At 42.0% G+C, this 24,427-nt stretch overlaps 1 protein-coding gene across 6 annotated transcripts in view; it reads right to left on the bottom strand.

Moving 5' to 3' along the window:
- Positions 1 to 3,103: 3,103 nt before the first annotated feature.
- The window catches only part of TAB3 (TGF-beta activated kinase 1 (MAP3K7) binding protein 3), a 39,913-nt gene continuing 18,589 nt past the window's right edge, over positions 3,104 to 24,427 (bottom strand). For 2 of the 6 annotated variants that reach the window (XM_075590286.1, XM_075590285.1), the window contains 7 exons: positions 21,832 to 22,024; positions 17,776 to 19,198; positions 14,021 to 14,181; positions 13,089 to 13,182; positions 11,592 to 11,681; positions 9,609 to 9,716; positions 3,104 to 4,481 (listed from right to left, as the gene is read on the bottom strand). In XM_075590286.1, coding sequence (XP_075446401.1) covers positions 4,342 to 4,481; positions 9,609 to 9,716; positions 11,592 to 11,681; positions 13,089 to 13,182; positions 14,021 to 14,181; positions 17,776 to 19,198; positions 21,832 to 21,933 — 2,118 coding nt within the window. In that variant the 5' untranslated portion in view covers positions 21,934 to 22,024 and the 3' untranslated portion in view covers positions 3,104 to 4,341. Of the gene's footprint in view, positions 4,482 to 9,608; positions 9,717 to 9,776; positions 9,796 to 11,225; positions 11,324 to 11,591; positions 11,696 to 13,088; positions 13,183 to 14,020; positions 14,182 to 17,775; positions 19,199 to 21,831; positions 22,025 to 24,427 lie in introns of those variants that run through there. The other 4 variants (XM_075590287.1, XM_075590288.1, XM_075590289.1 and 1 more) reach the window with 4 other exon arrangements.

The raw sequence follows: 24,427 nt of genomic DNA, 5'->3' as shown, positions 1-24,427 counted from the left end.
TGTTCTAGATGTCCTACCAATATATTGTAGACCACACTCACATGACACAAGATAAACTATAAATGTACTTAAACAGTCGATGTAATAATTGACTATGCATTGTGCCATTTGAGAAAGATGTAAATGTATCTTTTTTATTTATGTGTCTGCAAGTAATACAACGACTCCTACCACAATTATAATTACCTTTCTCTTTTCGAGATTTTATGTTACAGGTATTTGTAATCGTTGAGGTAATAGAATCCTTCAGCTTACTTTGTGCTATAATAGATTTTAATGATCTCGCTTTTTTTAAAACAATTGGTGCATAGGTAGGCATTAAAGGCCCAATAATCAGATCACTCCTAATTATGCCCCAATGTTTCTTAAATACATTTTTTATACAGTAAGCTAAGTGATTGTATTTAGTGATGAATTTGGGAGTAGACTGGTTATTATAACTCACATTTTTTTGACATACAGGCATACCCCGCTTTAAGGTCACTCACTTTAAGTACACTCGCGAGTAAGTACATGTCGCCCAATAGGCAAACGGCAGCTCGCGCGTGCGCCTGTCAGTACGTCCTGAACAGCAATACCGGCTCCCTACCTGTACCGAAGCTGTACGCAAGCGGGGAGACTATAGAGCCTGTTACACATGCGTTATTTACATCAGTTATGCACGTATATGACGATTGCCGTACAGTACATGCATTGATAAGTGGGAAAAGGTAGTGCTTCACTTTAAGTACATTTTCGCTTTACATACATGCTCCGGTCCCATTGCGTACGTTAATGCGGGGTATGCCTGTAGTTCTGATTTTGGAATCCACCAATAGGTCCACATGGTTCAATGCCTCCGCCTTTTTAAAAGCTTGATCAACCAATTGCATATCATAGCCTTTTTCTTGAAATTTGTCCATCAAATCATGACCTTGGCGTCTAAAGTCTGCATCTCTCGAGCAGTTGCGCCTAATCATAAAAAATTGACTCTTTGGTACATTATCTAGCCATTTTTTGTAGTGATTGTTACTATATTGAAGAAAGCTGTTCGCCGACACTGGTTTAAAGTGAGTTCTGCTTTGGATTGTCATATCATTTCTGTCGACAAATAAATCAAGGTCCAAAAATGTGACCGCATCCTGATTGATGATATGCGTGAATTTAAGTCGCATTAGATTATCATTAAATGAAGTGAGTATATGATCTAGTACGTGACTCTCCCCATCCCAAAAAATAAGGATGTCGTCAATGAAGTGACCATAGAATCTTTCTCAGCTTTAATGAGAATACCTTCACCCTGTGCTACCTGAAGAAGAGATAAATATTCTAACTGATAAATTCTCACTGGATCATCATCCATGACGCGGTAGGACGACCTGTCCTGCAAAAGACGTCCCGCCTCCAAAAGGTAGTCCTGACGATCCTGCAGGACAATTGCGCCCCCCTTGTTAGCTTGTCTCACAATGAGTTCAGAATTGGTCCTGATATTAACCAGTGCCAAGTCTTCCTCCCTTGTAAGATTTTTATGAATATGTCTGGTGATATTTTGGCACAACTGCTCGAGATCCTTCAGAACCAATGTATAAAATGTATCGATGAAATTACCTTTCGATTGATATGGAAAGTATGTGGATTTTGGCACAAATGGCGAGTTTTTGAATTCCAAAGTCAGATCCACGTCCAAATCCTCACTCAACTAATCTACTTGTTCCATCCATATAATCTGAGTGAAGTGTGAAATTTAACAGAGGATCATTCCCCATAGAATTCAAAGTGATGTTGTCTAACTCGCTAGGTGGCTTAGTCAGACTTTCAACCAGAGTCACTATTTGGGTACTGGTCAACAAATTTTCAACCCCATCTGGTTGAGTGAGAAGAGAAGTGAGTGCATCAATGCACTCATACTCCTGACAATATACACATATATTATATACACAAGCCCCGCTCACGCGAAGCGCGGGCACACGCTCGGCGCTTACATAAACAAATTTTTCATACTTACTAGCGCGCTCAGCTTCTCCTGAATTGTCGATAAATACCTGTCTCCCTAGGACAGTTTATTCAGTGCCGGTGCGCACACACGGCAGACAGCGTTGGCGCGGCAGCTGTGTGGAAATACAACAAAATGTGGCTGTTGTGCCACGTGACACTGCGAGCCAATCACAGTGTGGCCTACCATTGTGACGTCATGGCCACGCCTGCTACCCACGCGCGTCACCATTTTGCCTATAGGCACTAAACGTGCGCCTGCACGCGCTTACTATATTACATGCTTAAGAATATAGAATGCCGGCCTCTTTTCCATTTCCTCCGTTACCTCTATTTAGCCACATTGGTTTAGACTTGTTCCTTTAATATTTATGACACATGGGTATACACTGATGAGCGCGATTTTCTAACAATGTTTTACCTCACCCCCCCTGGCGTCGGCTCCGGCGTCACGACGCCATAGCAAAGTGACATCGCATGACCTCGCGGTGTCATTTGACACCGCGTTGTCCTGGCGACGCGTGTGGAGCCAAGGTAAGTAAAGGTTTAGAGAGGCCCAGCAGCTCCCCCGGCTCTTAATTTTAGTGCCTTCGGGAAGTGCGCGGGGCCTCTGTAAACCGTGCACCCCCCGCAGGCAGTCTCGCACCCCCCCCCCCCCCTGTTTGCGCACTGCTGGTTTATAGCATATCTCTACAAATATTTTCTTTGCACTTTTACCTCCACTGCTAATTTACTACAAACTCTTCTGCAGTAGTCCAGAAACAAAAGAAACACTACATCCATATAAAGTAATTATTCTCCACTACTGTATTTAAATTCCCTAAAACAGCCTAATTCAAGGTGTAGAATTCAATTTGTGATCAAATATATAACAGAACCTGTAAGGGTAAAAATACAAAACAGGCAAAACGTGCACATTGCATGTGTGTACTGTGAGGATCTAAATTTATACGGACAAAAAAAATGTGACACACCCCATATATTTCCTGGGAAGGATTACAGCTGTTTTTACTACAAACTGTGCAGCTACCTCATTGCAAGGGAGGCAAATGCCCTTATTTGCATGTACGAAAAACAAAAAAACTCTATTCAGAAGAAAAATTCATTTTGTGGAATTGACCAAACTCAACTGTTGTGATTTCACAAAACAATTGGGTGCTTTATTAATTCAGCAACTTGCAAGATGCAAACCAATCACCTTTACAATACAGGAATTTAGATGCATTAAAGTACCAGCAAGATTTTTAAACCATATATTTTTAATTTCTTGATGTATTTTGTTCTCCAACAAAAACATGAAAAATTATGATTACCTTAAAAAATGCAGTGCACAACATTTCTAAATCTGCCCTAACTTTTATAAGAAGGCTTATTAACAATGTGCAACACAGCTATACTGAATATTTTATTTCATCTTCTGCTTTTATATTAATTGAAGTCAAGTGGGTCCATTGGGGGCACAAAGTACCTTCTGTGCTGTAAACATCAAGCATTATTCACAAAAGGGAAAGCTCAAAGGAATATATATATCTATATCTATATATATATTCTAAAAAGCTTTGAGTACGTTCAGCATTTGGCGTAAGTGTGCTGTGCTCTTACGGAGCAATCATACATGATGATCGTGTTTAATGTGCCTACAAGCTTCATTAAGAGGGGGATAAAGACTAAATACATGCAGCAATATTTCCATCTTCAGCTTGTTATAGTAAAATCGTGAACAGAACCAGTAGTTTTGATGATACAGCTTTTCTGGGCACAGCATAAACAGAAGGGATTGCAGTATCACTTCAGATAGTGTGCTCTATAAAGGTAATGCTAAAACCTTGATTTCTCACCCGCAACGTTTTAAAACAGCATTTTTCATTCCATGTTGACACAATTACCCTGAAGAAAGCAGCAATTACTTATCTCTGAATATGCTTCATAACATATTGTTATACTACAGCACCTGCTCCCAACCAATGTCTTCATTTAGTAGAATACATCCTGGAAGCAGAGGGAAAGTATATATTTTCTAGCTTCTGCTGAACAAGTCCAAATAATTGGTCTGAGGATCTGTAACATTGCACTCCCCATAACACATTCTTGCTGAATGTGGTCTTCCGGAGAAATAAAAATGACGGCAACCAAATGACCAGCATCTTGAGACCTCCATCATTAATGCACAAGATCGCAGAGACTTTTGGTAGATCAACATTGCCACTGATTTCATCTGCCTAATCTCATTTTAAACCAACAAATTTCCAACTGCAGCATTGGCGGTGGGCTCAGCTTGCTGATTCTTCTCAGTTGAGTAAGGTCCCGTACTTTCATGCTGGACAGTTTCTATATAAAACCTCAAGCAAAGTGAAGCTTTTTGCAGTGAAGTCAGGTGAACCGAGGCATCTCGCACTGCTCGCAGCGGTTTAGTGCTGGGTGATTGAGGAAAGTACAACTATTGCAATTCCATGGAGACCCTTCAAAATCTTCATCCCTTCCCGACCTCTGGCTGGGCCTCTGCCGATGAACTGGAAAGAAACATTTTGGGTTAGTCTCCTGAAACATCCTTAGACATCTTAAATGCACAAAGACAAGAAAACCATTAGGTACATCAAAGGACAACAAAAATTGATGAACGGCTATTCATACACAATTTTAAATACAAAATCTAATCCTCTTGCATCTCATCCTTATCAAAGCAATTTTGTTTATTTCCAGGGTGAATAGTGGATGCACAGGTTGTCACATTGGAATGATATGTTGGAAGAAAGTGCAATAAGGAATTGTGATAAAAAAAAAACCTTTGCTAATATTTAATGGTTCCAAATGATTCACTTTTCAACAAGGAGTTAAAGGTGCTTTACATGTGTTTGGGATGTTTTTTGAGGTCATTGTTGTATAAAGGTATGCAAGACACACCATTAATATTTCAGGCAATAAAAGGACTGGTACTCTTTGAGAAAGGCCCGTTGCGGCTGAAACGCGTTAGAGTTGCGGGGGGTGCCTCCCTCTCTCTCTTTTTTAACTTCCATGTTATAATAAAGAAGATTTTTTCACAGCACAGTCCAGCCTTGTTCACTTGCTGCGCGGCCGTTACCGCTGTCTTTCCTCCCCGGTGAGGTTATTTTGCCTGCCAATAAAAGGACTTTGTCTGGTACTTCAATAGATTCTTCTCTCCTTGAAGTGGGAGTTTTTAGGCATCTAAAATAAGTTTTGCTTAGTATAATAAAACAGTTCAAATTTCAGATACTGAAATATATTGATGTCTTGTTTACAAGCTTTTTATTGTGGCGAACAGATTTTCACCATTTTTATCATTGAAACCTCCTGGTGAGTGCGTCAAATTAATACACATTAGGAAGCATCCACAATTTGACAAGCCTAATTTTGTTAGGAGACATTTGTATAAGCACAAAAGTTGTTAAACGTTTTCGGAACCTTACAGCAAAAAAATAGCCATAACTCATGGGCATCACACGAAGATTTCTCAAATTAGTCTTGAACCAATAACTCAGGCTTTAAATAAAAGAACAAAAGGTCCAAACGTAGCATTATAATTGTTGGAGAGAAGTCAACAGGTTTCCTCAGTTCTAATGCGTTTCTCTGGGATGCTATATAAAATATTGGATTGTTTTACAAAAGTAATGACAAAGAAATCAATATTCAATTGAAGAATTTAGAATAGATATAATGTAAAAATGTAAGTGTTCTATATTGATAAAAGCCTTTGCTTAATTAACAAAAATTGGTACTTTGTGTTTCTGTTCCAATATTCTTCAATTACTTCCTCTATCAAATATTGAGGCATTCTAATTGCTGTTTGCTGGTTAATAGTTAATCGCTTGTAATAAACTCCAATTTCTGTTGGTTTAAATTTGATAGTTAACAAATATTTAAGATAACAAGAAAACTATTTTTTATACTGTAGATTAGAAGGGACAAGTGACAATCTTAATATATAAAATCGAAAGGTTACTACTAGCTGCGGTGAATCTGATTGGTCCTCAGCCTCTGGCCAATCAGATTGGTGGCTCTGACGTCACCCAACTGCCACTCTCTTCCCCCTCGGACACACTTAACCCCACCCCCACCCACACCCCCCAACCCCCACAGACACACACCCTCTGTCCTCTCTCCTCTCCCCCCATCACACTCACCCTCACGTGCGCCGCCCTGCACCGGCTCCCGGAGGAGAGGAAGCGCGCCGCGGCCCTCCTGGCCAGCCGCCAACGCTCACTTCCCTCCCTCCCCGGCGCTCACTTCCCTCCCTCCCCGGCGCTCACTTCCCTCCCTCCCCGGCGGGGGGACAGGCAGTGGGCAGGCAGCCTCCGGAAGGACCCCCTTCCACCTGCAGCTGCCTCCGCGACAACAAACCCCCCACCCGCAGTGAGCCGCCACTCACTGTGTGTGTGTGTGTGTGTGTGACACTGTGTGTGTGTGTGTGTGTGTGTGTGTGAGACACTGTGTGTGTGAGACACTGTGTGTGAGACACTGTGTGTGTGTCACACTGTGTGTGTGTGAGACACTGTGTGTGTGTGTGTGAGACACTGTGTGTGTGTGTGTGTGTGTGTGTGTGTGTGAGACACTGTGTGTGTGTGTGTGTGTGAGACACTGTGTGTGTGTGTCACACTGTGTGTGTGAGACACTGTGTGTGTGTGTGTGTGTGTGAGACACTGTGTGTGTGTGTGTGTGTGAGACACTGTGTGTGTGTGTGTGTGAGACACTGTGTGTGTGTGTGTGTGTGTGTGTGTGTGTGTGTGAGAGAGACACTGTGTGTGTGTGTGTGTGTGTGTGTGTGTGTGTGTGTGTGTGTGTGTGTGTGTGTGTGTGTGTGTGTGTGAGACACTGTGTGTGTGTGTGTGTGTGTGTGTGAGACACTGTGTGTGTGTGTGTGTGTGTGTGTGTGTGTGAGACACTGTGTGTGTGTGTGTGTGTGTGTGTGTGTGTGTGTGTGTGTGTGTGTGTGTGACACTGTGTGTGTGTGTCACACTGTGTGTGTGTGTGAGACACTGTGTGTGTGTGTGTGTGAGACACTGTGTGTGTGTGTGTGTGTGTGTGTGAGACACTGTGTGTGTGTGTGTGTGTGTGAGACACTGTGTGTGTGTGTGTGTGTGTGAGACACTGTGTGTGTGTGTGTGTGTGTGTGAGACACTGTGTGTGTGTGTGTGTGTGAGACACTGTGTGTGTGTGTGTGTGTGTGAGACACTGTGTGTGTGTGTGTGTGTGTGTGTGTGTGTGTGTGTGTGAGACACTGTGTGTGTGTGTGTGTGTGAGACAGTGTGTGTGTGTGTGTGACACTGTGTGTGTGTGTGTGTGTGTGTGTGTGTGTGTGTGTGTGTGTGTGTGTCAGTGTGTGACACTGTAGGATGGGGACCGGAGCTGCGCATGGGGGGGAGGAGCGGAGCCGTCCCCCTCCTGGCCACTGCCCCCGTCCCCCCCTCCTGGCCACTGCCCCCGTCCCCCCCTCCTGGCCACTGCCCCCGTCCCCCCCTCCTGGCCACTGCCCCCCCTCCTTTCCACTGCCCCCGTCCCCCCCCTCCTGTCCACTGCCCCCGTCCGTCCCCCCTCCTGTCCACTGCCCCCGTCCGTCCCCCCTCCTGTCCACTGTCCGTCCCCCTCCTGTCCACTGCCCGTCCCCCCCCTCCTGTCCACTGCCCGTCCCCCCCCTCCTGTCCACTGCCCGTCCCCCCCCCTCCTGTCCACTGCCCGTCCCCCCTCCTCCTGTCCGCTGCCCGTCCCCCCCCCTCCTGTCCGCTGCCCGTCCCCCCCCTCCTGTCCGCTGTCCGCTGCCCGTCCCCCCCTCCTGTCCGCTGTCCGTCCCCCCCTCCTGTCCGCTGCCCGTCCCCCCCTCCTGTCCGCTGTCCACTGCCCGTCCCCCCCTCCTGTCCGCTGTCCACTGCCCGTCCCCCCCTCCTGTCCGCTGTCCACTGCCCGTCCCCCCTCCTGTCCGCTGTCCTCTGCCCGTCCCCCCTCCTGTCCACTGTCCGCGCCCCCCCCCTCCTGTCCACTGTCCGCGCCCCCCCCCTCCTGTCCACTGTCCGCGCCCCCCCTCCTGTCCACTGTCCGCGCCCCCCCCCCTCCTGTCCACTGTCCGCGCCCCCCCCCTCCTGTCCACTGTCCGCGCCCCCCCTCCTGTCCACTGTCCGCGCCCCCCCCTCCTGTCCACTGTCCGCGCCCCCCCCTCCTGTCCACTGTCCGCGCCCCCCCTCCTGTCCACTGTCCGCGCCCCCCCCCTCCTGTCCACTGTCAGTCCCCCCCTCCTGTCCACTGTCAGTCCCCCCCTCCTGTCCACTGTCAGTCCCCCCCTCCTGTCCACTGTCAGTCCCCCCCCTCCTGTCCACTGTCAGTCCCCCCCCTCCTGTCCACTGTCCGTCCCCCCCCTCCTGTCCACCGTCCGTCCCCCCCCTCCTGTCCACCGTGCGTCCCCCCCCTCCTGTCCACCGTCCGTCCCCCCCCTCCTGTCCACCGTCCGTCCCCCCCCTCCTGTCCACCGTCCCCCCCCCCCCTCCTGTCCACCGTCCGTCCCCCCCCTCCTGTCCACCGTCCGTCCGTCCCCTCCTGTCCACCGTCCGTCCCCTCCTGTCCACCGTCCGTCCCCCCCCTCCTGTCCACTGTCTGTCCCCCCCCCTCCTGTCCACTGTCTGTCCCCCCCCCTCCTGTCCACTGTCCGTCCCCCCCTCATGTCCACTGTCCGTCCCCCCCCTCATGTCCACTGTCCATTGTCCGCCTGTCCGCCCCCCCCCCCCCCCTCCTAGCGGGGAAATTTAACTCACGGGCAACGCCGGGTCTCTTAGCTAGTTAATACACAATAGTAAGACTGCACAAACATTTTAACGACAAAACATCTCTCTATCACCTAAAGATCATCTGTGGCCGCCTGATGTCGGGCAATTAGCTATGCTCCCAGAATGGTTTTCATATCATGATAATGGCAGGGGTTCGAGTTTCGCTTTAATGTTTATCACTATTATATATTGCATGTAGGTAGTATTCATTTGAGCTCTTTTTAAGCTTTTTGTCATTCTAGTTTCTTTTATTCAGTTAATCCTCAATCAAAATGTTGCACATTTTTTCTATCCCGAATCGTCCAAGCCAAGAAATGTATACGTGTATAAATGTATTTTTATGAAACTACATTTCTAAACTAATGTTTCACCACTCAGTTACTGCATATGCTCTTTATACACAAAAAGCACATGGATACTGTATAGCAGGATTGTAGGGCTGAAACTCCAAAGCACATACGAAATCTCACTAGATCTGCTCATGTATTACAAATGTGTCTGTCAATGTTTTCATGTTGGGAAAACTGAATGACGTCAAGCTTTATTAAAATCTGATTAAAATTAATAAATTATAGGTTAATGTATTATATATTTTACCTCATTTTCAAGATAGGACTACAGATGGGGTTACACCCATTACACACATGAAGCCGTATAAAATAAGAATATTAAACAGCAGCAAAACATTCTTCTGTTAAAATATTAGAGAAGTCCACTGCAAGTTTTTCTGATATTACATTTTGCTCACTTAAGTGCAAGGCTAGCAATGGCTAACTTGAGACCAATGGCTTCCCCATGCTTCCAAGGAAACAGACCCATCTGTACACTGCTGAAAGCCCCCTTTTTGGTAGCAGTGATTAAGATACTTACCATTATCCAGAGCACCAGCAGTCTGTGAATCAGGAGGCTCAACCTTTACTTTTGAGGTCACACTAATTCTTCTGGCTTTTCTTTCACCTGAAGACTGATCTGATGACTCTGAATGAAGACAATGTAAAACCAGACAGCAGCTGTGGTGAAGCACTGTCCAACAACGTGTGCATAATCCAACTTGAAGCTAAACATATTATACAAAAAATATGCTTGCAGTTTACTTTACACAATTTACCTCTTATGTACTGCTCAGTAGTATATTATCCATTAGATATAACAAATGTGTATCACGTTTTAGGCCATGATTTTAGGAAAGGGTTCCTGAATGTACTTGTTTTACTTTCCTTCCTTCGCATAGACATTACAGTTTCAACCACGTATTAAAAGTGTAATACACTAAATTGGCAATGGATTTAAAAAAAAAAAAAAAATCTATCTACGATAGTTATTTCCTTTTTTGTATATATCCAATTACAATTTAATTCAGCGTTTAGTCTACAAAAGTTAATTCATCCTGTATAGCAATTTTAAAGCAGCAATTCTTTATCTTGTTATTGCTTATAAACTCTTATTAACTCACTGGTAAAGTGACCAGTGTTTCTGCGTGGAAATTAAATTGGGCGTCCAATCGGAAGCCTCATACGATGACGTTGCAGCTTCCTATTGGCGGCAGATTCCGGGGTCATTCTGTTTCCCCTGCAGGAAGATTTAAAACTGGTAACTTCACCAGTGGTAGGCAGTGAAGGGTCCACAGAGCAAGAACTACCACGGTTAAGCAGCAGGGGGGGGGGGGGTGTTGAGAAGCCGGTGTGCTGCATTAATTAGGAAGTAGCAGCACATAGTATATTATACTGACAGGTTAGAGTAGGGCCAATTTAATATTTTCATTAATTAGGATGTGGTAGCATATAGTTCAAAACTGGTATCTATTAATAATTAGCCATTTCATCTCACAAGTCTTTACCAGATAGTTATTAATACAGGCAGTCCTCGTTTTACAACGCTTCGTTTTACAACGAATGGCTTATCCAACGCTATGCAATGCATACCTATGTTCAGTTTTACAACGCCAAAACGGCTTATCCAACGCTCTTACGACGCTTTGCAAAGTTGTTTATGTGTATATGATATATATATATACTATATATTTTTATATTATATATTATGTTATACTATATATATAATACGGTATATGCACTATATAATGTATGTGTGTGTTGAATATCTTATTGTCTGCGTAAAATATTTTGTGTATTTTAGCATTAAAAATGCCTTCAGGAACGGAACCTTTCAGTTAAACAGTGTTCCTATGAGAAAATGTGTTTCGTTTTACAACGTTTTGCTATCCAACGTCATTTTGAGTAACGCATTGTGTTGGATAACCGAGGACTGCCTGTACTTAAGTTCCCTGGAATTCCCTTCTAAATACTGTTATCACGGCGTGACAGTTCTCAGCTGTACCACGGCTGCTTCAAATGGGTAATTCCTCCTAAGTCTAATGTGAACTAATGCCAGTTCTATAGGTTAAGGATAGGTCAATGAGCGGTGTAAATATTTTTAAACTCTTTAATGTCTCCACAGTTGCAGAACTCGGAGTATTTATACAATTTTCACCTAATCTCTTTTGTAAACTGTTCTATACGCAGGGAGAGATTGTTCATCCAGAGTTTTCCCGTTATGTTTTGTCTGGCAAATGATGACAGCATAATTTGCTTAAAGAGATTAATGGGAAAGGAAAATAAATTACCAGGTAACATTCAAATTAAGCAGACTTAAAAGAAATACAGACACTCATTAATACTGTTACATTAAGTTGTTCAGAAAAGGTTTGCCCTTTCATGTGAGACTACCCTTCATATACCGTATGTAAACAACCAGAAAACAGTAGAATTTGCAAAACCAATTCCTATTATAGCTTTAAAGTTTATGGTATATTTTCAATAAAACAATACACACAATATTATTTAGTTGGCCAATTACCTTTTTTACATGTGTTAGGGGGTACAGCAGGACCAGGAGCCAAGTTGTCATAAAAGTTACTCATTGCTTTCAGGTCAAGCTTTCCCATTCCTAGGAAAACACAACTATTAAATATTAACAAGGTCTTCTGTTACAAACATCAGATTTAAAATAAAGTGCACGCTGGTTTAAAAAAAAAAAAAAAAAACAGCAGACAAACAAAATTGCTAAACCGAACACTCAGAATGACATCTTATGTACTATACATGTACAACTCGCATTCAGACCAGACTAAACTTTCAGACAAACAAAAAATCTGCCCTGGACGAGATACCAAACCATTTCTAGCCTTGTGAAATATGAATATAGAAACTTATAAATTAGATAAATGGTAAGTATACATTAATGTTTCAAACAGAAAAAAAAAATGTATATACAAATACAGTATCTTGAAAGCTCAGCCTCTCCACATATTGGGTGGAGGCCAGGGTACACTGAAAACATTTAAACATACTGGAACAGTGTCCCATAACAAATTAGGTAAATTCCATAATACAGTACATGGGGAAAATGTTCTATTTTAGTTTGTACAGATATGGTATTGTTATAACATACAAATAGCTTGTACAAGTTAAAATCCAGTATCAGGTGAGCCTGTATAAGCGGATCTAAGAGAGTTAAATCACCTTGCATAGGAAATGTAGGCAAGTGGACAATTCAAATTTATTATCTCTTGCATGGCAGACTTTTTTAACTGAAGGGCTTTATAGACCATTACCTGCTGCGTACCAAATAGAGACAGTGTGTTTAATGTAGGATGCTACGAGATTTAATGTGAGGCCAGTTAATCTTAATGAATACTTAAGATTAGGAATTTGCAGTTCACTTGTAAATTAATTTCCTTTGCCTCAAGTTAAAAAAAAAAATGTTTTGTAATCACTCACTAAGCCATGCCCAGTTAAAAGCCGCTCATACTAAAATGTCTATTTATTCAGTGCTTTTTAAAAAAACTTGCATATTAAATATATTTTCCTTGTGCCTGCTCTTGTACCAGTACGAAAAAAAATTACGGTGTGGTTTTATGTAATTGAGAACAATAAATCTGATTGGAAATATTTTTGCGCTATCAGAAGAGGATTTGGTCACCTCATATGCAACAACCTGCCATTTGCTAGTGTAATAAATCAGGAACTTCTCTAATCATGCGCACTAAAACTAAACTAAACTTTTTTTTAGCAGCAAAGCAAGTTGAAATATTGTTGTACTAAATCGAACAATTACAAATTAATTTGTTACAAATAAAACTCGTCAATGTAGTAAAGATATACATGTAAAAAATGGAAAAATAACATGGAAAGCCTATGTGATAACCTTCTGTTATTACGACATTTTCCAGTTCATGCAATCTCCAAGGATTAATAATTAAGAAGGGTATGCACCGTGCACGGAGTTACTAATGTCGATATGAAAGTTTTCGTGACATAAGTTAATTGAAAAATTAAGCACTCAAATCTCTACCTCTCGACTGAAGCAAGTCAACTTCTTTCAGAGTACAGTCTACATTAATTTGGAGCTGCCTGTTTAGGCTTCTCAATCTGGTCATTTCTTCTGGCTGGGAAGAAAAGTAACACATTAAAATCAGAATCAATGGAAAAAAAGCAAACATTTCTAATCAGTTTAACGTGCAACAAAACAATAAAGAAAGCGCTTTTGTGTTTTCTGAACGATGAGAAAGATCACACAGAGTAGAATAGTCAGAGTGGTATATGAATACATTTAAACATTTAAAAAAAAAAAAATACTTCTGCAGGTGCTCTAAATTTTTTTTTATTAAGATTAGCTGTAGGTTGCTTTGCCTTTTGAGGGACTAACATAAAAGTTCTCCATAGCTACAATTTTAGCATACAAAGCACTCATAACCAGAGTTTTGCTCTTCGAGCATACTGTCAGTAACAGTACGGCTGTGAGGTTTCAAATAATTTAATGTACGAAGACCCTCATGTTGATCCACTAGAGGGCATCACATCCTACAATAAACAAAAAAAAGTAACATCACAGCTAATTCTCTAATACAAATATGACCAATGTGGCTACTAGAACTAAACTAAAATGGAAAATCATATTCTACCCAACATTATGAAATGGAAGGTTTTTTATTCCATGCTGAAAATATTAACATGAATCGGTTTTGCTGGGGTTAAGAAGTGATCCAGAAAATTGATTATTCCTTCCGTAGTGTAATGTCTAGCCTATATTTAAACTATGTAGGTCGGTTATAGGCAACCTAATAAAAAATATACCACAAAAACTTAGAATTCTTTGCAGCTGACCATTTCAGCAACTGTATAACTGAATTAGAGAGGTTTCAATTACGGCAAAAATAATCTAGTTATACATACGAGTGCTTTGCATTACCATGAAATAACAGTGTCATCTTGTAGAGTACTTACAGTTGGAATTGATGTTGTACAGCTCACTCTTCTGAGGCGTCTTTGCATGAGATCATGCTCCATTCCATTAACTTCCGCTTTCAGCATCTCCAGCTCCTCCTTCTCAAGTTTCAGCTCTTTAGCCAATCTTTCCATTCTTGCCCGTTGATGTAATAGTAAGGCTAAAATACAAAAGAAAAGAGTGAGACAGAGACACTGAAACAGTTACTAGTAAAAATAACTGCACTCTATTTTCTTCCTGTATGGTTAAGAAGCATGTTGCATGTGCACAAAATTATTGTCTATTGCGTAACCCAACAGCATCAACGCCATTTTCTTCTTCACAGGGTCTTTATCTTGGGACCTCCCGAGATACTCCTGTTCTCTTCTTTCTACTATCCCCGTGGTTGCTGTTATTTACCTGTCCATGGCATTGTATTAGACTTAAATCTTGGCTCAAATCTTTTTGTAATTTGATACACCTACTCTACTACCAGATTCATTTATGTAATATTCAATTTCTTCCTGGACCTCATGCTTTCAATACCGAACCTCTTTACTGTCCTCTAGTGGCACACACAAGGAACATAATTATCCAAAGCATGCTACTTTCTGACTGAGTGAACAGTTTTCTATAACGACACCTTAATTTTGCTGGCCCTTGATGCTCTTAGGTCAACCATGAACTCTCACCCATCTAATTCCTCTTTAACCCTCAACTACTGTCAATACCATTATTTTTGTTCTCAAATCTACGGACCAATACATTCGCACTCTACCCCAAACATACTCTTCCATCTAACTTCAAACAATGGTGACGATCCCACAAGCTTTGCATACTCCTCTAAATAAAGACGCACACCCATTCTTCACTATAAACATTTTCACCCACATCTGCAACTTCTCCTTTTTCCCGTTAACTTTTCCTTCTAGAATGTTCTGGTAAGCAAGTTCTCAGAAATACCATTTGTACCATATGTTCTGATCCACTAACAGTCTACCTTCTCCCATTTGTTTTTGATTTCTTAAAAGGTTAATTTTGCCTTCATTTTTATGGATTTATATGCTCTCTCTAGTAAAGCTGCCCTTCCAAAAGTATCACTGCGATAATGACACACACACACACACACGTCTTCTTGACTTTACTGTACTATTGCTTTTAATACTGTTGACTATTCCTCTTTCCCTTCCCACTGTTTAGTCTAATGGCATTAATAACAATTATATCCTGGCTCTTCTCATACCTACTTGTTGCAAACAAGTATAGCTGCACAATGTAAAAAATATCCTCTCCTTTGTCATTCAATAACTAAATCTCCCCTCCATTATCCTGCCGCGAGTATTGCAACCTTCTATTAACTAGCCTTCCGTCTGCTCTCCTGCAGGTACAACATGTCACTAATGCCTAGATAAGGGACTGCCTCTCCTACAACCTGCTCCAACCTATTACTGTAACATAGCACAATTCCTATCCTCCAATGCCGAAACGCTTCCACCTTCATGACTGCCACAAACATGCCTTTTTAATTAACTATTTCAATAATAGATTGTACATCACACCTTATATACATTCTATAGCAGATGTTTTGTCCTTTTATTATATATGTAGTTTATGTATTATATATGTAGTTTAGGCTGCAACATGCATTACAAGCATAATCCCCTATGGATTATGGATTAAATTACGCAGACATTCGACTCATAATAAACACCTCTCTAACGCACTACATATTTAGGTGATGCTATAAAAATATAAAATGCAAAACAAGCAGTTTTGTTGGGCCAGATCAGTTCGAAGATAGAAAGTTACCCAATATTAGCGATTACAAATATATTGTAACATTTAAAAAAATATAACACATTTTATGACATTTGTGCCAGTAAACCAATGAAATTATACAAATATGAGTATATTAAATGTCACATCTGACGTACGTACACAAATGCATGCTGATATGTAAATACCTATGGTAATGTTTGTATGTGACTGTATACATATTTATATATTGGATATATACATATACATACACTATAGGAGAACATGAATATAAAATGACTGGTGTGCATAACTTATGATTTCCATACGACATCTATAGCTATACATGTTGACTATAGGTTACACCAGCGGTGCGTAAACTGGGGGGGGGGGGGGCCTCAAGTTTTTTTTGGGGGGGGGGGGCAGGCGGTTGCAGAGGTCCAATGCTCTGCCCCAAGGCATTAAAATTAAATGCCGGGGGACTGCGCAATGCCTCTGCAACCTCTACTAAATGTATTATATTATCTATAACATCTTTCAAACCCAATGGGTCTACTCATGTAAGTGTTTCAAACTTTTATGCATGCTCCCCCCTCATCTATATACTACACCTTAACTTTCCCTACCACCTTGTGTCAAAGGTAAGTATTCGTTTGGTTGAGGCACTAGTGGTAAGGCATACTGGACACCTAACAAGCTCCTATTAAACCCCCAAAATACCCACAACATATATATAAGAGCATGAGTATCAGAGGAGTGCTACTGAGCATGGCAATATGCATTAAAACCAGAGACATAACATAAAACACAGACAAAGCTCAGTTTTTAGCACATCTAGTGAGACTCATACACGGTACAGTGCCTAAATATATATGGATAAATATCTAATAAGTAAATGGTCTTTTAGTTTGACATTTTTGGCCAAAATTGTTGTAAGCCCCTGAGCCAACGCCAAGGCAGACCACATATCAGGGGTCCCTAACGCTAATATAAATTCTTAATAACCTGTTTAATAACAGGAAGAATGATTTATAGTAAATCTGTCAATACTCCATAGCATCTTCCACTCAGGGGAACTTGCCTGCTTGCAGTTTGGCTGTGACATCTCTAATACAGAGTGCTTTTCCTGGTAATGTACAGGTTAATAAAAGCTTCAGTCAGACAGAACTTTGCAGCTAATATTGACAGATTTACTATAAATCATTCTTCCTGTTATTAAACAGGTTATTAAGAATTTATATTAGCGTTAGGGACCCCTGATATGTGGTCTGCCTTGGCGTTGGCTCAGGGGCTTACAACAATTTTGGCCAAAAATGTCAAACTAAAAGACCATTTACTTATTAGATATTTATCCATATATATTTAGGCACTGTACCGTGTATGAGTCTCACTAGATGTGCTAAAAACTGAGCTTTGTCTGTGTTTTATGTTATGTCTCTGGTTTTAAAACTAGTGGTAAGGCAACACATCCTGAAATCTTTATTGGCTATTTTGATTTCATTCTGCCGATAGAGGAATTGGAAATGAGAAAAATTGCAATTATGTATTTGCAAATGTATTGAAAAATAGCCTTAGCTAGAATATTGCAGGACCCCAAAGGAAGACCTATTTTGACAACCAAATAAGACATGTTTTAAAGGACAATGATCAACCCTAATCAAGATGAGTGCTGGGGGTAATTGATTACCTAGTTGGAAACAGTGACAGATAAAAGGAGACATTTGGAAGCACTGCTGCATCGTTTTGACTTCTTTACATAACATGGTAGCAATATTAATGTAACACTAACGTAACATAAGAGTCCGTGTCCATTTAACATAGATACTAAGTTACAAGACCCACTTAAATGAATATTTCAACCCAACCCAACCATGTCTGTTCATGTATTCCTTGATAAGGCAAGTAAGCTAGGTACAACATTTACTTATGCTTCTATGTGAATTACAAATATTCTATTTTCCACCAGCTCAATGTGTGGCTACTCTTTCCTGCAAAAATAATAAAAAAAAAAAAAATGTACCTTGAGTATAGGCATAATCATCGGAGCCAGAACTGCAGCTTCTCTTATATTTAGGGACTCCTTTATCTCCACCTGCATTTGGCATTACGGAAATGGGTTGTATAGGCTCTGGTGCCCCAGGATGCTGCTCTTGGTCCACAATATTTAAAAGATTTTCAGCAGGAGCACGTCCGACAGTAATTTTAAAAACAGTTGGGTTGGACTGTGACACCAAGACACGCGGAGAAGGGTTTGGAGAGCCCGTGGTGGTGGGTGGCTGTGTGTATGTAATATATAATGGGTTAACACTGTACGGAACGGCCTTTGGTTGGCCAGATATCCCTCTGGAAGGTGAGCATGAACGTGTAGTAGATGAATACACAGAATGTTGACTCCTTTGGGAACATTGATTATTTATTGGCGAAGGACTTCTATTCATTGCTGTCCCAGGTCTCTGTGGCGTTTCAACAGTGATTTCTATCTTGTTCATAGATCCCTTGTTCAGACCAGGTCCATAGGGAAGATACGATACTGAATGGCTAGTCTGCTTTGGATAGGCAGGGGGTGCTTGTTGATAAGGGTGAGGTGGAACAGTTGGTGGACTGGGTGACACAAACGCATGGGAAGTCTGGTGGCTCATGTGGTTGGGTTGCACTTGATGCTGTGGTGAATTATAAGGAGACGTGCACTGAGATGTAGGTGGGGATCGAAAAGCAGACTGAGGAATCTGTGGCTGTTTAGAAGAATACGGTGTAGGTTGATAACATTGAGGAGGATAAACAGGAAGAGGACAAGGACTGTAATGAGGAAGAGGAATCTGCTGGGAGGAAGGCCACGGCGTGTTCTGTGGGGCCTGCCTACCTGGAGAACTTTGCGACGACTGTCTAATGTATATAGAACTAGGAGTCCCATAGGGATTGCTTTGAACTTGAGGAAGTATCTGTAAAGCTCTGGGCACATTGTGACCAGAGGGTAGATTTTGTGACACGGTTACGGTTATAGGATTTGTACTATAGCGAGGTATGTGCATATATGTTGGCGGAGGGGCTTGCATAGCAGACGTGTTGACACCCGACTGCTGAAGAGGTTGCGGTGGTGGGGTTGCAATGTTCCGGCTCTGGTCGTTCAAGAAGAATGGATTGTAATTCGGAGAAGCTGTCACAACAGCTGGGGCAGAATGGGGCTCTTGAACCAAACAAATAAGTTGCTTGCCTGAAGTGCGTTGTGGATCGATGTGCCCATCACTCGAACTGTGAACCAGTGTGCGACCGTTTACCTGAGCCCCATCACCTGCCTGGTAATTAGTACTTGGATGGATACCAAGGTTAATGTGCAAAAGATTACTGTTCATTCTTGTTTCATCCAAGTTGTGATACTCCATATAAAGGTATTTGCTGCTCTCTTGTGCAAGGGCTCTGCAGCAAGCATCAAGGTTGTTGTTGTTCTTGAAAATATGAGCGAGGGAAAAAAAAAAAAAAAAAAAAAGAATGAACATTATTTTATTTTTGAACGTCCACGTTTTAGAAAATATGTATTTTACAGCATGTTGTGACTATATTTATACAACCGCTGCAGCCAGGCAATCCTCAAATACATGCATTACAGACATAATCCCATACGGATTAAATTATGCAAATACATCTGACTCAATGCTTCAATTTGTATTCAGTGATTACCAGTCTGAATGACAAATCATTGGCTCAAGTGAATCCAAGTACTTATTCCTAAATAGTATTAAGTAAAACAGACAAGTAGAGGTCATAACTAACAGTTTTGAACTGAAAGTCTTATTTAGAACCAGCTACTTGAAGCCTTCCACAAATAATATGGATGTTAGACAATTAAAAAAAACAAAAAACAAAAACAAAGTGAGCCTGTATTTTCTGAGCAGTGGTCATACAAATGTAAAAACAACAGAACAGGTCACAAGTACTACGCTTTGAAATGCTTTATCTGAATATTTTAAAGGCAACCAGTAATAATTATTTGGACAACTAATATATAGTGACTGAAGCTCCTTTGTGTGGGATTAGAATACTACCACGATACATCAAGCACAGTATGAAGAACCGCGCGGAATTAGATTGACCAAAGGAGATGCACAAGATATTCCATCAACAGTTTCCGGATATTACAGCGTTTATTACATTACATAGAATGTGACACAGGGCATGCAACGCAAACATTAATGGTACCATTTTCACAACTGACATTTCCCCCACAAAATCCTTAGCGTTTTAATTTAATTAGTGATAAAATAGCCAAACAAAATATGCAGTTACCAACCCACAAATGGGATAAGTTATGGCTCTGAGCAGGACACAATGCAGATGTCTTTTTATGATATATCTTCTATCAGTCGTTTCATATGAATAATTTGACACACAAATGTGTTTCATATGAGTAAATATACTATAACACGCTTCCTACCTCATATTAGATTTTTGACCCACAGCATGTCAGTGGCAGAAGCAGACTTGCAACCCTCAAGCTTCAACATTCAAAGCTGTAATGTACCAATATTCCTAATACAGCTCAAATTTATTGATCAATGCTTACTTTATTGCTTAGCTGAGTCACTAAACTGTAAACAAAAGCTAATGACTGTGGCTTGTCACCTCCCAAGGTTCACAATTTGCCCTAAAGCATTGATTAGAAACGTACAGTAAGGCAGCCAAAACTTCCATCTACATGAAACAGTCGCCTGCGTGCACTACATACAGGAGGAGGAATTCAATTCTCAAATGCAAGGAGTCAGAACTGGATTTCAGCATGCACAATGCTAATTGCTATGCCATAAATAAACAAATGACATTGTATACTCAATTACACTGTCTATTTTTACAAAGAGAAGTAAAAACTCTGGCTTGTTTGAATTGTATTAGGTGCCATTTGAAAAGCTTAATTTGTTCATTAGGTTATAAATGGATTAGGAGAATGCTCCAAAACCAACAGGTCTGATGCCCGGGAATAGAGAAATCTACCACTGTCCCTGGTAGCGTTCTCTCCAGCAATCCTTTGCGGCTTGCACCAATGGAGGTTATTTTAATTGCCAGGTACTTTTGATAAGTGCTTTGGAGAACAGTGTTAAAATCAAAACTGATTTTTTTCCCCCCTTTTGATATTTCAACTTTACCCCCAGCTGTACTGTTTAATGATTTACCTTGCAGTGCTTCACAAAGCATATCCCAAGCTCTGAGTTTCACAGCAACACCACAAGAAATATTATGCCGGTCTAAAGGGGCAGTCCAACTTGGCAAAAAAACAACAAGCACTGAGCCATGTCAGAATGTATTTATTATTTCTAACTTATAATATAATTATACCAGAAAGGCTTACTGCAGAAAAGAAAAAGAATACATATAACAGAATAGGTAGTCTAGGGCATTTAATCACTGTCGTTTCGCCACGACCAAATGACCGCCGGCATTTAGCTGCTGCTCACCGCCAGCCGCTTAGGCAAGTCACTAACCTTGTCATTTACCCTAAAACGCCCTAATACCAACATTACCCTAAAAACCTTAACTCCTAACCACTAAAACCCTGAAATCCTTAACCCCTAATCACTAAAACCCGTAATGTTAACCCCCAACCCCAACCACTAAACCCCTAAAGTTAAACCCCACCCTAACGACAAAAACCCCTAAAGTTAACCCCCCACCCTAAAACTTAACTTTCGTCGAAGCAACTGGCGGCGGAGCAGCTGCGGCCGAGGGTGTTTCTGCGGTTTAATGCCGGCAGGAATTTAGTCGCGACCAAATGACCCATTCCAATAGAGTACATGCTGTTTGTATTGGGGGTTCCCAACTAAATAAAGGATTCAGCAACAATTCCAGTCGCAGTCGCAGTGATTAAGAGTTCTACCAAAAAGTGTTTTGTACTCTATGAAGCCATATGTCTTAAAAATAGAAAATAAATTGAGAATGTCAAAATGATGAAGCAAGTAAGGCCATTTTGTGCAACCAACAATACAATAAAATGAATTATTTTGGCAAGGCTAAGTGGAGCTGCACCTTTTAAAAGACACAAAATACAGATGGCTCTATGGCTATATGGTTTCATCACACTACCACATACCTGCAGCATGCACTGAGACACCACATCCCGTGGAATCTCAGGGAAGCGCTGTTGAAGATCATGTAATACCTGGATGTCAAGATGCTGACTGCTCTGCGCCATTACCAGGATTGATGCTGGACCAAGGCTCAAAAGAGGGTGGGACTCAGAAAGCCCTCCAGTGGTTATGGTCTTCCGACCCTTCCTGCATTTTCTGTGCAAAAAAAAAAAAACACAAGGTTTATGATTGGTCACAATTTTCCCCTTTTCAGACACCCTGATTCAAAGATAACAGTTCTTTTTAATGCATGGACACCCTGATTCAAAGATAACAGTTCTTTTTAATGCATGGTTAGGGTATTTTTAAATCATAGAAACAGTCCTGATTCTGTTGTGCACACACTCGTTCTAGGATTTAAAAATAAAACTATATATTACCTGGGCTATTTTCAGACACTTCAGACTTACATGGGCTAATCCATTATATGAGACATGTGAACTATTTGATGCAGTTTTTATATAAATAAAAAGTATTTTTACAAACTTTTAATGACCCCAGAGCAGGGGTCCACAACGCAGTATAAGCGGGCACCATGGCGTCCGGTAAGCCACTACTCTTAATGTCCTCTCCATGCATCTATCCATTGGATCGCAAAAAGATGCTGCATAGTCTACCAGCAATGTCGTTTTTCTTGCAAACCGAATAGCTGCGTCCACCTTTGGAGGGTTATCCCAACCCGACTCCCTTGCTTCCAAAGGAACATCAGTGTACATTTCCTACTGATTGAAATATTCTTATTAGGCAGGCCATACTTTTCTAATGATATCCTTGATAACCTCGTGGACTGGATACGTCCTTGACTTTCTTTGACGTCCTCCAAACACACGATCTTTGATGTCAGAAGGCGAATCTTTATTGTCAATTTGTAAAATATATCTTTTAATCGCTTTTATTATTGGCTGAACTGGATAGAGATCAAAAGAGGACACATCCAGTCCATCATCCTTTTCAGAAGACTCAAACATCCTGCACTGATCTTCTTATGAACCCTCTGATAATGCCATCACTGTCCTGTCCAGACTAGTACAGGATCTGAGTCGTTTGTGACCATTGGCTCTGGACTGAGGCAACGTGACCTCTATGCCCTGTGTAACTACATTTATCCATGAAATTCTTCTAGGTTCTGCAGATTCTCTGGCTGCCTCTTTCAGGCAGCCCCTGCAGAAGTTCTGGCACTCCTGCGCTGACTTGTCGCAGGCAGCATTTAATCTTTCTGGCCACCTCTCTTAACCGCAGGCTCAACTGGTCTGCCAACCACTTCCTGACTGGAACCAGTCTTTCTTTTGCAACAAAAATATAAATTAACTAACTCCCCCTTGGGCTTAGAGGCAAATTCCATTGTTGCTATTAAATCCAGGCTCAGGTGAATTCAAAACTTTAGCATGTCCTGTGACTTGTTCAGTTAAGGTCAGCACTGAATGCTCCATGCTTACTGCCTGTAGACTTGCTGGTTTGGTCACACAGTTTAGTGATGTCACGGGCACACGAGTATGCTTCCAAACACACATTTTGAAGTTCAGGCAGATGCTGCGCGCCCCTGCGCGTGCAGATGCTTAAGTGGCCAGCTGATTTGCCTCTGTTCCTGCAGAGGGGAGACATACACATCCTGTTCCCCATGCAGCAGCATTTCCTCCGCTGCGTGTGCTGCTGCTGCCTGTGTGGCTTTTGCCACATAGCCTGTTCTAGGTTTCCCCTGTCAGGGAAGCACCCGCAGAGGGAGAGGGGGAGAGGGAGAGAGGGAGAGAGAGAGAGAGGGGGGGGGGAGGAGAGGCAGAGAGAGAGGGGGGGAAGGAGAGACAGAGAGAGAGGGGGGGAAGGAGAGACACAGAGGGGGGGAAGGAGAGACACAGAGAGAGAGGGGGAAGGAGAGACACAGAGAGAGAGGGGGAAGGAGAGACACAGAGAGAGAGGGGGAAGGAGAGACACAGAGAGAGAGGGGGAAGGAGAGACACAGAGAGAGAGGGGGAAGGAGAGACACAGAGAGAGATGGGGGGGAAGGAGAGACACAGAGAGAGATGGGGGGGAAGGAGAGACACAGAGAGAGATGGGGGGGAAGGAGAGACACAGAGAGAGAGAGAGAGAGAGAGAGACACAGAGAGAGAGAGAGAGAGAGACACAGAGAGAGAGAGAGAGACACAGAGAGAGAGAGAGAGACACAGAGAGAGAGAGAGAGACACAGAGAGAGAGAGAGAGACACAGAGAGAGAGAGAGAGACACAGAGAGAGAGAGAGAGACACAGAGAGAGAGAGAGAGACACAGAGAGAGAGAGACACAGAGAGAGAGAGAGACACAGAGAGAGAGAGAGACACAGAGAGAGAGAGAGAGACAGAGACGAGACAGAGAGATGAGACAGAGACGAGACAGAGAGACGAGACAGAGACGAGACAGAGACGAGACAGAGACGAGACAGAGACGAGACAGAGACGAGACAGAGACGAGACAGAGACGAGACACAGAGAGATGAGACAGAGACAGAGAGATGAGACAGAGAGATGAGACAGAGAGATGAGAAAGAGAGATGAGACAGAGACAGAGAGATGAAACACGAGACAGAGA

The sequence above is a fragment of the Ascaphus truei genome, chromosome 3 (genome assembly GCF_040206685.1).
Source record: "Ascaphus truei isolate aAscTru1 chromosome 3, aAscTru1.hap1, whole genome shotgun sequence".
Classification (NCBI taxonomy): Eukaryota; Metazoa; Chordata; class Amphibia; order Anura; family Ascaphidae; genus Ascaphus; species Ascaphus truei.
The sequence above is the reverse complement of the archived record's forward strand: the minus strand, read 5'-3'. Positions and strand labels throughout refer to the sequence as shown.